The sequence below is a fragment of the Schistocerca serialis genome, chromosome 11 (assembly GCF_023864345.2).
Source record: "Schistocerca serialis cubense isolate TAMUIC-IGC-003099 chromosome 11, iqSchSeri2.2, whole genome shotgun sequence".
In the NCBI taxonomy this organism is placed as follows: Eukaryota; Metazoa; Arthropoda; class Insecta; order Orthoptera; family Acrididae; genus Schistocerca; species Schistocerca serialis.
The window spans coordinates 208,622,475-208,637,156 of NC_064648.1; the positions used below are offsets into that span (position 1 = coordinate 208,622,475).

The following is a 14,682-nucleotide window of genomic DNA, read 5'->3' on the forward strand; positions in this document are numbered from 1 at the left end:
TTGCCTCGGACTTCATGTGCAAGTTTCTCGTACTGTGACCTGGGCCCACACATTCACATTGCTTCGGACTTTATGTGCAAGTTTCTCGTACTGTGACCTGGGCCCACACATTCACATTGCCTCGGACTTCATGCCCAAGTTTCTCGTACCGTGACCTGGGCCGACACATTCACATTGCCTCGGACTTCATGTCCAAGTTTTTCATACCGTGACCTGGGCCCACACATTCACGTTGCCTCGGACTTCATGCCCAAGTTTGTCGTACCGTGACCTGGGCCCACACATTCACATTGCCTCGGACTTCATGCCCAAGTTTCTCGTACCGTGATCTGGGCCCACACATTCACGTTGACTTGGACTTCATGTCCAAGTTTCTCGTACTGTGACCTCGGCCCACACATTCACATTGCTTTGGACTTCATGTGCAAGTTTCTCATACTGTGACCTGGGCCCACACATTCCCATTGCCTCGGACTTCATGTCCAAGTTTCTTGTACTGTGACCTGGGCCGACATATTCACATTGGCTCGGACTTCATGTCCAAGTTTCTCATACTGTGATCTGGGCCCATACATTCACATTGCCTCGGACTTCATGCCCAAGTTTCTGGTACCGTGACCTGGGATGTCACATTCACATTGCCTCGGACTTCATGTGCAAGTTTCTCGTACTGTGACCTGGGCCCACACATTCACATTGCTTCGGACTTTATGTGCAAGTTTCTCGTACTGTGACCTGGGCCCACACATTCACATTGCCTCGGACTTCATGTCCAAGTTTCTTGTACTGTGACCTGGGCCCACATATTCACGTTGGCTCGGACTTCATGTCCAAGTTTCTCATACTGTGATCTGGGCCCATACATTCACATTGCCTCGGACTTCATGCCCAAGTTTCTCGTACCGTGACCTGGGCTGTCACATTCACATTGCCTCGGACTTCATGTGCAAGTTTCTCGTACTGTGACCTGGGCCCACACATTCACATTGCCTCGGACTTCATGTCCAAGTTTCTTGTACTGTGACCTGGGCCCACATATTCACGTTGGCTCGGACTTCATGTCCAAGTTTCTCGTACTGTGACCTGGGCCCATACATTCACATTGCCTCGGACTTCATGCCCAAGTTTGTCGTACCGTGACCTGGGCCCACACATTCACATTGCCTCGGACTTCATGTGCAAGTTTCTCGTACTGTGACCTGTGCCCACACATTCACATTGCTTCGGACTTCATGTGCAAGTTTCTCGTACTGTGACCTGGGCCCACACATTCACATTGCCTCGGACTTCATGCCCAAGTTTCTCGTACCGTGATCTGGGCCCACACATTCACGTTGGATCGGACTTCATGTCCAAGTTTCTCATACTGTGACCTGGGCCCACACATTCACATTGCCTCGGACTTCATGTGCAAGTTGCTCGTACTGTGACCTGGGCCCACACATTCACATTGCCTCGGACTTCATGCCCAAGTTTCTCGTACCGTGATCTGGGCCCACACATTCACGTTGGCTCGGACTTCATGTCCAAGTTTCTCATACTGTGACCTGGGCCCACACATTCACATTGCCTCGGACTACATGCCCAAGTTTCTCATACCGTGATCTGGGCCCACACATTCACGTTGGCTCGGACTTCATGTCCAAGTTTCTCGTACTGTGACCTCGGCCCACACATTCACATTGCTTCGGACTTCATGTGCAAGTTTCTCGTACTGTGACCTGGGCCCACACAATCACATTGCCTCGGACTTCATGTCCACGTTTCTCGTACTGCGACCTTGGCCCACACATTCACGCTCCTCGACTTCATGTCCAAGTTTCTCGTACCGTGATCTGGGCCCACACACTCACGTGCGTCGACTTCATGTCCAAGTTTCTCGTACCGTGATCTGGGCCCACACATTCACGTTGCCTCAGACTTGATGTCCAAGTTTCTCGTACCGTGACCTGGGCCCACACATTCACGTTGCCTCAGACTTGATGTCCAAGTTTCTCGTACCGTGACCTGGGCCCACACATTCAAGTTGTCTTGGACTTCATGTCCATGGCAATGTGAATGTGTGGGCCCAGGTCACGGTACGAGAAACTTGCCTAAGACATTATAACACCACCTCCAGTCTGAACTACACCTTCGTCACACAGCGGGTAAGAGGACTCATTGGGCAGTAGGTGCAATCGCCGCGTCACGTCATCTCGAAAAAAGAAGAGGCGAAATCTGCGCACGCTGCGCGTCCCTCCAGTCAGCCGCTGTACCATCCTGTGCTGTGTGGACCAGTGAAGGCCTGCAGGTCATGTGTCTGTCGCAAGTTACCTGACTGCAAATGTCCATTTTTGCTGTTATCATTCACTGGTAACCGCATTTCTTGTCGTGTGTGAAGCCGATTGTTATTTACCTGACATAACGTTCACTCCCGTTACTGTCCGTCACGATATTTTTACTTCCACTGTACAGTGCAGAGTTGCGTGACCGCATCCGGTTCACCATTACTTGTTCACCTGTCGGACGCACCGCATTGACGCACCGACAAATGGGGCAACTTGATTCGTGGTATGCCACAGGAATCTGCTCACTGCCGTACTTCGCGTCTCCACGTCGACCTTCACTATGTGATCAAAAGTATCCGGACACCTGGCAGAAAATGACTTACAAGCTCGTCGCGCCCTCCATCGGTAATGCTGGAATTCAGTATGGTATTGGCCCACCCTTAGTCTTGATGACAGCTTCCACTCTCGCAGCCATTCGCCCGATCAGGTGCTGGAAGGTTTCTTGGGGAATGGCAGCCCATTCTTCACGGAGTGCTGCACTGAGGAGAGGTATCGATGTCGGTCGGTGAGGCCTGGCACGAAGTCGGCGTTCCAAAACATCCCAGAGGTGTTCTATAGGACCCAAGTCAGGACTCTGTGCAGGCCAGTCCATTAGAGGGATGTTATATTTGTGTACCCACTCCACCACAGGCCGTGCATCATGTACAGATGCTCGATCGTGTTGAAAGATGCAGTCGCCATCCCCGGATAGCTCTTCAACAGTGGGAAGCAAGAAGGTGTTTAAAACAGCAATGTAGGCCTCTGCTGTGGTAGTGCCACGCAAAACAACAAGGGGCGCAAGCCCCCTCCATGAAAAACACGACCACACCATAACACCACCGCCTCAGAATTTTACTGGCAGATGACGTTCATAGGGCATTCGCTATACGCACACTCTGCCATCAGATCGACACATTGTGTACCGTGATTCGACACTCGGCACAACGTTTTTCCACTGTTCAATCGTCCAATGTTTACACTATGACACCAAGCGAGGCGTCGTTTGGCATTTACCAGCGTGATGTGTGGCTTATGAGCAGCCGTTCGACCGTGAAATCCCAAGTTTCCTCACCTCCCGCCTAACTGTCACAGTACTTGCAGTGGATCCTGGTGCAGTTTGGAATTCCTGTCTGATAGTCCAGATAGATGTCTGCTTATTACACATTACGACCCTCTTCATCTGTCGGCGGTCTCTGTCAATCAATAGACCAGGTCGTGGGGCAGTGGTCGTGCGCTTCAAGGCGCTACAGTCTGGAGCCGAGCGACCGCTACGGTCGCAGGTTCGAATCCTGTCTCGGGATCCTGTGATGTCCTTAGCTTAGTTAGGTTTAATTAGTTCTAAGTTCTAGGCGACTGATGACCTCAGAAGTTAAGTCGCATAGTGCTCAAGAGCCATTTGAGCCAGACCAGGTCGGCGCCTACGCTTTTGTGCTGCACGTGTCCCTTCACGTTTCCACTATCACATCGGAAACAGTCGACCTAGGGACGTTTAGGAGTGTTGAAATCTCGCGTACAGACGTATGACACAAGTGACACCCTATCACCTGACCACGTTCGTGAGTTCCGCGTAGCGCCCCATTCCGCTCTCTCACGATGTCTAATGACTACTGAGACCGCTGATATGCAGTACCTGGCAGTAGGTGGCAGCACAATGCGCCTGATATGAAAAACGTGTGTTTTTCGGGGTGTCCGGATAGTTTTGATCACAGAGTGTATCTCACTGGGCTGATGCTATGCAACTTACACACACACACACACACACACACACACACACACACACACACGACCAGACTGAAATGACTTAACTTAGCAGCAGAAGGTCATACGACTGCCTGCTACCAGTTCTACACTATGTACAAGACTACACTGAGAACAATGCGCTCTTTTATGGTGACCTGGAAGTCATGAGGGCCCAAAAAATTTATTATTTTTCCAAAAATATGTCCTGTATGTATAGCACCTCAGCATTTCCATGATTACCATCCCTTGTTTATCTCTTTTTACACAATTTTTCTAAAAATGTGTCCTGTATGTATAGCACCTCAGCATTTCCATGTTTACCATCCCTTGTTTATCTCTTTTTACACAATTTTTCTAAAAATGTCCTGTATGTATAGGACCTCAGCATTTCCATGTTTACCATCCCTTGTTTATCTCTTTTTACACAATTTTTCTAAAAATATGTCCTGTATGTATAGCACCTCAGCATTTCCATGTTTACTATCCCTTGTTTATCTCTTTTTACACAATTTTTCTAAAAATGTCCTGTATGTATAGGACCTCAGCATTTCCATGTTTACCATCCCTTGTTAATCTCTTTTTACACAATTTTTCTAAAAATGTACTGTATATATAGGACCTCAGCATTTCCATGTTTACCATCCCTTGTTTATCTCTTTTTACACAATTTTTCTAAAAATATGTCCTGTATGTATAGCACCTCAGCATTTCCATGTTTACTATCCCTTGTTTATCTCTTTTTACACAATTTTTCTAAAAATGTCCTGTATGTATAGGACCTCAGCATTTCCATGTTTACCATCCCTTGTTTATCTCTTTTTACACAATTTTTCTAAAAATATGTCCTGTATGTATAGCACCTCAGCATTTCCATGTTTACCATCCCTTGTTTATCTCTTTTTACACAATTTTTCTAAAAATGTCCTGCATGTATAGCACCTCAGCATTTCCATGTTTACCATCCCTTCTTTATCTCTTTTTACACAATTTTTCTAAAAATGTCCTGTATGTATAGCACCTCAGCATTTCCATGTTTACCATCTCTTGTTTATCTCTTTTTACACAATTTTTCTAAAAATATGTCCTGTATGCATAGCACCTCAGCATTTCCATGTTTAGCATCCCTTGTTTATCTCTTTTTACACAATTTTTCTAAAAGTATGTCCTGTATTTATAGCACCTCAGCATTTCCATGTTTACCATCCGTTGTTTATCTCGTTTTACACACACACACACACACACACACACACACACACACACACACATTCACACATTGTGTTAATTCCTACAGAGTTTCGTTATTTAATTTCGACGTGGCTGTTTCCATAGCAATTCCTTTGTGTAATATCCTTGAAGAACATATCGACTGTGCTATGAATAGGGATTTATCGCAATCGATCGGTCTGTGGTACATGTAGGTTACTCGAGTTTAATTATGTCTTTATTGGCACGTCAGCTTTTCAGGTTGGTGGGATGGACCGACACCCCCGGGATAACAAGGCCGCCCAGAAGCGTTAGTGAACACACACTAAGCGGCCCACAGCTGACGCAGCGGTCCACGGACACCTCCATACAGACGCGCCTGGTGCTAACCAACTTCTGTCCGTCATACAGAAAGGAGCGAACTATAATTCGAACCAAAGACCAGATTATATATATTCTCGTAAACAGCATAAAGGTTCATAACGAAATACCGATTACATATACGGGCAGGATTAGGTTCTACAACTCCTCTGATAAGTGTTTATCTTCAGTACCAGAATGAACATCAAATTGTCAGGTTTTCTAAATAGAAAAGCACTTTGTTAGTAACAGACAGCAATAATGAGACTTGCATTTGGTGATTTCTACGTGGAAAAGCTGTAGAGAGATTGAAAATGGTAAGTAAAGAGAGCCTCAGCCTTTTGCTCACATTCTTACATGTAATGCACTTGGTTGTTTTTCATTTCCTTACCTTTCATAACATTTTTAATATTGTTTCAAGAAGTGTATCTTCAATAGCAGAGTGAACTTGTAATTGTCAGGCTTTTCTTAAAGGAAAGAGCAGTCCCTTAGTATCACAGTGCAAGACAGAATCTTGTGTTCTGTGATGTCTATGTTAAAAGGAGAATATTTGATATCTATCTTTTGTTTCCATTCTTTATTACTGGGGATACACTTGTAAAAATTCTTGAAAAGAGCTGTCACCATGAACATATGAGTAAATTCACAATAGTCATGCGTTTTATGAGATAAAGCGAACTCTTGTTACCTTATTGTAAACGAAAGTTGTGAGGGTTTTGCTATGTATGACAGTGTTTAAGATAATTTACTTTCACTGTAATAGCTTGAAAATATTAAGTCCTGCTGTCAGTTGGCATTTGTCACCACCTGTATGCGAGTTTTAAAGCTAAATAGTGTTCTGACAATTATAAAATAGTGGCAAAGTTCCTCAATCAATTAAACTTATTCCTGCCCGTATATGTCATCAGTATTTCGTTATGAACCTTTATGCTGTTTACAAGAATATATATAGTTTGGTCTTTGGTTCGCTCCTTTCTGTATGACGGACGGAAGATGGCTAGCACCAGGCGCGTCTGAACGGAGGTGTGTCCGTGGACTGCTGCGTCGGCTATGGGCCGCTTACTGTGACGTCACTAACACTGCTGGGCGGCCTTGTTATCCCGGGGGTGTCGGATGGACGCCATAATGTGTTTTACTCATGGAGTAACAAGCAGATTAAACATCACGGGCGGACTAGGCATCAAAACTTGGGACGACGTCAAAAGTGGGATACTATCAGTGGACAGGCAAAGTGCCGTTGAAGTCGAAAAAAAAAAAGGCTGCTGAAGGCATGACAAAGGAGAACTCAATAAGAAAGAAAACAAAAGAAAACTAAATGAGACGAAAACGACAGTCAGAATAAGATTATGGAACTGGAATGTTTTGGCATGTTATCATTAAGAAGCAATGACATGCATATCTTTAGTTTCAGTCTCCCGTTTTTGCATACTTAGGTATTACTATCTCATCTAATATTAAAGGCACAAAATCAAAATTTTGCATGATAATGATATAGTGATTGTCTTCACATTGACCCACACTATTCAACAGAGTATTAAATATTTGAAGCTGGAGCATGTCACATGTTCTTAAATTATTATCTTAAAAGTGGCTTCTAAAAAACATTTCCTTACAAATACACAAAACAACAAACTGGTAAACATTCCTGGTTTACTGTTTGAGTAAGTTGATAATTAAAAGAATAAAATTTCTTTTGACCTTTTATTTTGAATAGTGTAGAGGTACGGTGTACCTAAAATAAAATTTATACGTAATACTGTAAGTAAGCTAAAAATCAGTATTGACTCCGCTACGTAGTCCACAGTTTTTCAGTTTTTTCAGATGAAGATCAGAATATGCCAATTGCATGATTAAAGTTTCATTTCCAAATCTGTTACAGTTTTGAGTTATTAAATTTCAAAATACTAGTAAAAAACTGAATGCTATGACGTCTAGGTCCCCTTAAGGAGATACTTTGGCCATTAAGGCTTACATTAGAATAGGTTCGCGCAAGTTAGCCTGACGAGATAAAATGTTTAGAAGTACTATGAAATGGTGTTTATGTTGATGGGGAAAGCTGCGGCTTGTAAAGTTGTGTAGAGTACGTAATTATCATCGATAAAGTTGCAAATGTTGAAAATTAGGTGGACTGATAAGGTAAGGAATGAGGAGGTTCTACGCAGAATCGGAGAGGAAAGGAATATGTGGAAAACACTGATAAGGAGAAGGGACAGGATGATAGGACATCTGCTAAGACATGAGGGAATGACTTCCATGGTACTAGAGGGAGCTGTAGAGGGCAAAAACTGTAGAGGAAGACAGAGACTGGAATACGTCAAGCAAATAATTGAGGACGTAGGTTGCAAGTGCTACTCTGAGATTAAGAGGTTAGCACAGGAAAGGAATTCGTGGCGGGCCGCATCAAACCAGTCAGTAGACTGATGACCAAAAAAAAAAAAAAAAAAAAGAAAAGGTTGCAACGCCGCACTATTTACTCGTATATTTGTTAGGTTCTTGTCTGTGCACGTTGGTACTGAAACAGTGGTGTTATTGACCCTTTTTATAGTCCCTAAAATCGCGAGAAGGGTGCGGGACTCTTACTGTATTATCAGGTTTACTGCAACTGTTAACTGTGAGATTTGGCAGAGTCTGTGCCTCTGTCGGAACTATTACCAGCTGGCCACTAAACACTTAACTCGCCTCTTCGTGGGAGTATTTTGGCGTCCGGAGACATCGGTGGAACGGCATTGGGTGCGAGAGGCACTGAGGGGGGAGATGGGGAGACGGGAGGGGGGGAGGTAGAACAACAAAACGAAGCTAAGTGGCGCTTCCAATTAAGGCAATTGCTGCCACTTTGCGGACAGCCACGGAAATTAGATGAGGCGGTCGACCTCCGAGGGCCACGTGTGTGCGCGCTGCGCGTAACATCGTGCAGTTCCACTCGTCTCTTCTCTGCCTCTCTCTTCTCTCTCACTTTCTCTATTTCTCCTGCTCTCATTCTGTTTCTGTTGCATTCTCCTTATTTCTCTGTCTAATTCTCTTCATTACTCCTTCACTCTTTTCACACCCTTTCATTCCCTTTAGTGCTTTTCTCTCGTGGGACATTGCCTTCCACTTTCTCACTTTTTCTTTCTGTTACACATTTTCCTCTCGCTTTCGCAATCTGTTTTCCCATTTCACAGGCTTTTTTCCCTTGTTTCGCAGTTTTTCTCCATCTTCTGGCAATTTTCCTTGTTTTGCACTTTTTCCACATACTTCACACTCTTCTCCCTCTCTTACCAGTATACTATACACTTCTGTCTCTTTCACACAGTTTTCACTATTTCAAGAGTTTTGATGTTGAACAACCTAAACAAACAAGAGCAAGAACAATTCGACGCTTTCTCTCTCTTTTCCACCATTTCTGCTTCTTTCACACGTTGTCTTCCACTTTCACATTTTCCTCCATCTTTCACTTTTCCCCCTTGTTCCACATCCCTCTCCCTTCCTTCTTTCACTCTTCCTCTCTGTGTTACACACTTTTTCTACCTCTTTTGTACTTCTTCTTTCCCATTTGTACTTTCTCCCCCACACTGTCCACTCGCCATGTTTTTCACTTTCGCTCTCTGTTCCACTCTTTTTCTCAGTGCTTTTAAAATTTTATCTTTCTTTCAGTTTTTCTTCCTCTTTGACAAACTTTCCCTTTCCCTATGCCTCCACTTTGTCCGCCTCCTTAACTGAATGGTCAGCACTTCTGACCGCCATGCAGTGGGCCTGGATACGATTTCCGCCCGGTCAGGGACTGTGTATTGTGTCGTCCTCATAAATTCATCATCATCAATATCCAAGTCGCCCAATCTGCCATCACCTGAAAAGACTAGCAATTCCCAGGTGAGAACTGGCCATCAATGTCAAATGATGATTTCATTTCATTTCCTCCACTTTTGCACTGTTTCTCCCTGTTTCGCTCTTTTTACAGTTTCATATTTATTCTACCTTGTTCTCTTTCATTTCTACCACCTATCTTTCTATCTGTTTCTCTTTCTGTTTGTCAGTCAGTCAGTCAGTCAGTCTGTCTTTTTCACGCTCTTTCTCTCACATTTGCATTATTTCTCCTTCAGTAACCTTTTTCTCTTTGTCACTTTTTTCTCCCCCTTCACACTTTTCTCCAAATTCGCAGTTTTGCTCCCTCTTTTATACGTTTCTTTCTCATTTACACTTTATTCTCTCTTCCATATCATCCCTGTCTCTTCCATACTGTTTCTGTATATTCAACAATAAAGCGACATACAGATAGTGCCGAAAATCAGGTGGTGATCTATCATTTTCCATGAGAAACCAGTGATTATAGAGCTGTTACTACTTTTCTGTAGCTCACAAATGAAAAATGGGAGAAACGTAAAACTGATTTATATGTAAAATTATTATGCTGTAGAATTTTCATTTCAGGAGTGAGCCTAGCGAAAGAGGTTCGAAACTTTGGAAACTCCATATTTATTCCAGTATTAGCCAGCACAGCTGTCTGGTTAATGTTATCGGACGAATGTTCCTTGTACATATCCACCGCATATCATCAAGATGGAGAACAGGAAGTCTCCATAGTGCTGCTTTTTCTGATGGCCTCATATGGCTGCCTGTTCTCAGCACAGGCAGTTTCTGGTGGTCATTCCAGTAAACATATAATTTTGATATTGGTTGTTTATTAAACTACAGACAAAACAAAAAATAGAAGAGTAATTCTCTACTGAAAATTATGTATAATTTGTCCAGGCGATCCTGCCATAATGATCGAAAGTCTCTCTGCGTATTTTGATGTCGACCATGTTTTTGTTTACTCTGCTATGTTTCTATCCATTCCACACTGGATCTACCCTTCTACACCCTGTCTGCCTATTTCACACTCTTGCTGTCTCATGCCCATTCTCTCATATATCTGTGATAGGGTGTTAATTTCAGTTTGCTTCCTCCCTTATATCCTTCATTCATACACAAGATTCTCTCTCTCTTTCTTTCTTTCTTTCTATCTTTTCCTCACTCACTCACTCTGTCACTCTTTTTGTGTCACATGATTCTATCCACTTTGACACACATCATTGCTTTCTCCCTTTTATGAATTTCCTCTTTTATTATTTCCCTGTTTGATTCTACCTCTTTTTCCACTCATCTTCTCCCTCCGTTCCTTTTACATCCCTCTCCGTTTCTCAAGTGCATTCTCTAGAGCTCTCTGTTTCTGTTATCTAAGGCTCTCCATCTTCACCATCCCTTGTGTATCTCTTTTTACACACACACACACACACACACACACACACACACACACACACACACACACACATCCACACATTCATTCATATAATGTGTTATTTTTCTTCTTTATTCTTTCCCACGCAGGAGTGCTTAGTACAGTGTGAGGAAGTAGCACATTAAGTAGCATTCCTGTCTTAATGAGGAAGTCAGCTTGTTTTGGAAGGCAACATTAACACAAAGGTATTAAGTGTCCATTTAACAGCTCATCAACATTTTGAAGCTGATACCCGTCCTTTTTAATGGAAACTAAGAAAACAGGAAATAATGAGAACTAGTGGAATACCATATCCAGTTCCACCCTAAGTATTTATTTTTTATATTGCTTCAGACAAACAGTAATCATAATAACGAAACTTCCTGGCATACTAAAACTGTTTTCTGGACCAGGACTCGAACTGGGCACCTTGACATTTGTGGGTAATGCACTTACCCACTCAACATCCAGGTACGATTCACGACCCGCCTTCAAAGCTTCACTTCCGTCACTAGGTCCTCTACTACTTTTCAAACTTCATACAAGTACTACTGTCTGCCTTGTGGCACTTGCGCCCTTGGAGGGAAGGATATTCTTGAGGAACGACATAGTATTGTGGCCTGGATGACTCGTTGACTCGCAGCGGAAATCAAAGATTCTTTATAGTTTATATAGTCAGAATTATATTTAACAGAGTCTGGCATTTTTCGTATCCAAACCTGTTTCAGCATTGTTGTGGCACGGTCAGTGGGTCGTTCATTTATTTTTTGCTCCACATTTTGTCGCCCCTTCGATAGGGTATTTTTTCAGCCACCATTTTTTCGCCCCATCTAGGATGGAGGGAAGCAATGTGATGTTGACGTTGGAACAGGATAGGGGGCGTAGAATCGAGCAGAATTTTGCAGATAATGGTAGTCATAAGTCGACTGTTTGTGCAGCTACGATAGTAAAATAACAACCAATCAGTGACGAGTTAGCAGAAGCGGACAGCCTGAAGAGATGGTGGAAAGTATTTCTGAGAGCGCACCAAACATTCACAACATGCAAAGAATTTTCGTGAGCTGATGACTTCTATAGAGATGTCTAGTGTGTAGCGAGGTTGAAGGGATAATTTTGGAGCATTTGTTGAAAACAAGAGTTAATCCCTGTTTAGTATTTCGCTACAGGCTTGGTTTAGGATCACTAGTCTATTTATCACAAAAGCCCCTTTATATTAGTAAAAAATGAAACCTGTGTGTTTTGATTTTTAAAAGTCGATATTTTGTCAAATGGGAGTATGCACCGCTGTGTCTTTTAGATTTTTAAGAAGCAATATCTCGCCAGACGGAAGAATACGACCTCACAAATGTTTATACAATAATCTAATATGTTAAGATAGCCAAATTCATATGGCTGGTTTCAGCATATTATTGTCGTCTTCTCATGTGATAAATAATCCACACATAATTTCATCTTGATGTATCAATACATAATATAAATCAAAGCCTTTCATCTTGATGTATCAATACATAGTATAAATCAAAGCCGCCTACGCATCTTTTATATTTTGGATGATAAGAAGTGATTCAAGAAGAACTGAAAACAGTGATAAAACCAAAACAGTATGATTACAGAGATTGTCTTTCAGTATGAGACATAGATTGTCACATAGTTACGTGCTTTTATCACAGGCAACACATTTCAACATCAGAAATCGGGCCATCGTTACTCGAGGACAATGTATGCACTCTGTTCCAACAGACAGAGATTACAAGAAAATTATTGTGTAGGTTGTGAAAAACTTTACGCTAAAAATGAGCTGGTTGACAGATACAATAATGAGTCAGCCCTGATACCAGTCTACTTCTGTTTATGACAACTAATATCTTAAATTTCCTAGGTTTATCAAAGCGCTTCTCATTCATATTTATAGCTCACAGTTACAGTTCTAACATAGTTGCTGTAACATCTTAAAGGTAACCTCACAAATTACCATCAATTGTATTGCCTTGATTTCCTGCATTTTATGATTTCGTCATCATGTAACAAACCAGTAACTTAAAGACTTTTTTCTGAATTAACAGGTTACATCTAAAGTAAGTTACATAACATTTTTTACATATTACATGTTGGTTTGCTTTCATTCATAATTATTTAATCATTTCAGTTCAATTGCTAGCATGACCCATTTACTCAGTGTTTATTGGAGAACCCTGTTAGCTCAAAACTAATATCTGGGCATGATATAGTAAGAACTACACTTTCGTTTCACTAAATATATAAACTGTATTGATTCCTAATGTAAGCAACAGTAGTACTTGAAAATGACAGTTTTGAACAAAATATTGCATTCCCTGTAATAGAATCACCTTTTAAAAACCCCTCCTCATAAAGTTGTTTTCTGAGAGATTGCATATTGGTGATTTTTAATTATGTGTCCTGTGCTCTTATTCTATATTGCCTGTAGTAAAATAATATAATCTTTTGGGAAAGTAATGAAGTTTTTGAACATGCTACCTATAAGCTATTGTTTTGCATATTGTTCAGTATGTACATAATATTAAAAATTCTAACGTATGATACCCTTTTATTATACTGAAAATTTTCCCTTAACAACTTTTTATAGTCTCTAATAAATTCTTCAGTAATGACCTTTTTATATTTGCACGATGGTTAATAACATTCAAAGTATATTTAAATTATTTAGTTTGATGCCATTTCCATCAATTAATTAGAAAGACAGATATGCAGTTCGTTGCTACTAATTTTACTAACATATATCTTGGAATTTTTCTTTTTTTTGCATGTCTGGTTGGTTGCAGATGAGTTCAAAGTCACAAAGGCGGAAGGTGAGTTCAACTTTGGTAAATATGTATTTTGTGTCAACGTCTCTTAAGTTTTCTGTGTGGCATTCTGTTGGTGACGGTATTCTTACTGAGTATTGTGAATACATGACATTGATTTGTTGAAATACAGAAGAAACTTGCAATAGAGTTTTGTACTCTTATTCTTTTTACTCTTCTTCTTCTTCTTCTTCTTTTTCTTCTGCCAGTTCAGGTTTAGGGCTTAAGATCTATTCCGGCCTAACCTGCTCTTATCGAAGGATTCTCTGAGATGGCATATGCAATAAATGGGATTACTTTTTCAGTTAATGATTGTATCCCCAGTTCTTTCCTTATTTCTTACTTTGTCTTCTATTGTACAGCCTTTCACTGATCTGAGGAACTTCTTTTGTGATGCTTGAAATTGTCTTACGTCTTTTGTTCTCAATGTCCAACTTTCTGATCCACATAGTAATGTGGGTAGTCTTGTGACTTTATAAAATTTCATTTGGGTTTCTCTTTTCGCTTTACCCATTGGTGTTACTCTGATCGTGCCACATATATTTTGGTAGGTATTAATTCTCTTATTTATGTCTTTCTCTCCTTCAAACGTTATGACACATCCTAGATACCGAAAATGTGACACCTGTTCTGTTATTATGTTACTGATGATTCTGTTGGATCTTGTGGTGTTTATTTTTGTTGTTGATATATTCAGGCTATAATTTAGACTTGAATTATTTAATCTATTTACCGCTATTTGTAGTTTGTCTTTACTATCCTGTATGATTAGATCGTCATCGGCAAAAAGCGTTATTTTTAGATATTTATTTCTCCGATTTCATATACCCTGAGGTACTGTGTCGTTTATCCATTCCCTAACAAGGATGTTGATGTCGATATTGAACAGTCTAGTTGATATATTACAGCGCTGCCTTACACCCTGGGCCTGCCGGGGTGGCCGAACGGTTCTAGGCGCTACAATCTGGCACCGCGCGACCGCTACGGACGCAGGTTCGAATCCTGCCTCGGGCAT

General features: G+C 41.6%; 1 protein-coding gene across 1 annotated transcript in view; it reads left to right on the forward strand.

Moving 5' to 3' along the window:
* The window catches only part of LOC126426706 (coiled-coil domain-containing protein CG32809-like), a 152,308-nt gene that overhangs the window by 17,766 nt on the left and 119,860 nt on the right, over positions 1-14,682 (forward strand). The window contains exon 2 of the mRNA XM_050088628.1: positions 13,647-13,673. Coding sequence (XP_049944585.1) covers positions 13,647-13,673 — 27 coding nt within the window. The remainder of the gene's footprint in view (positions 1-13,646; positions 13,674-14,682) is intronic.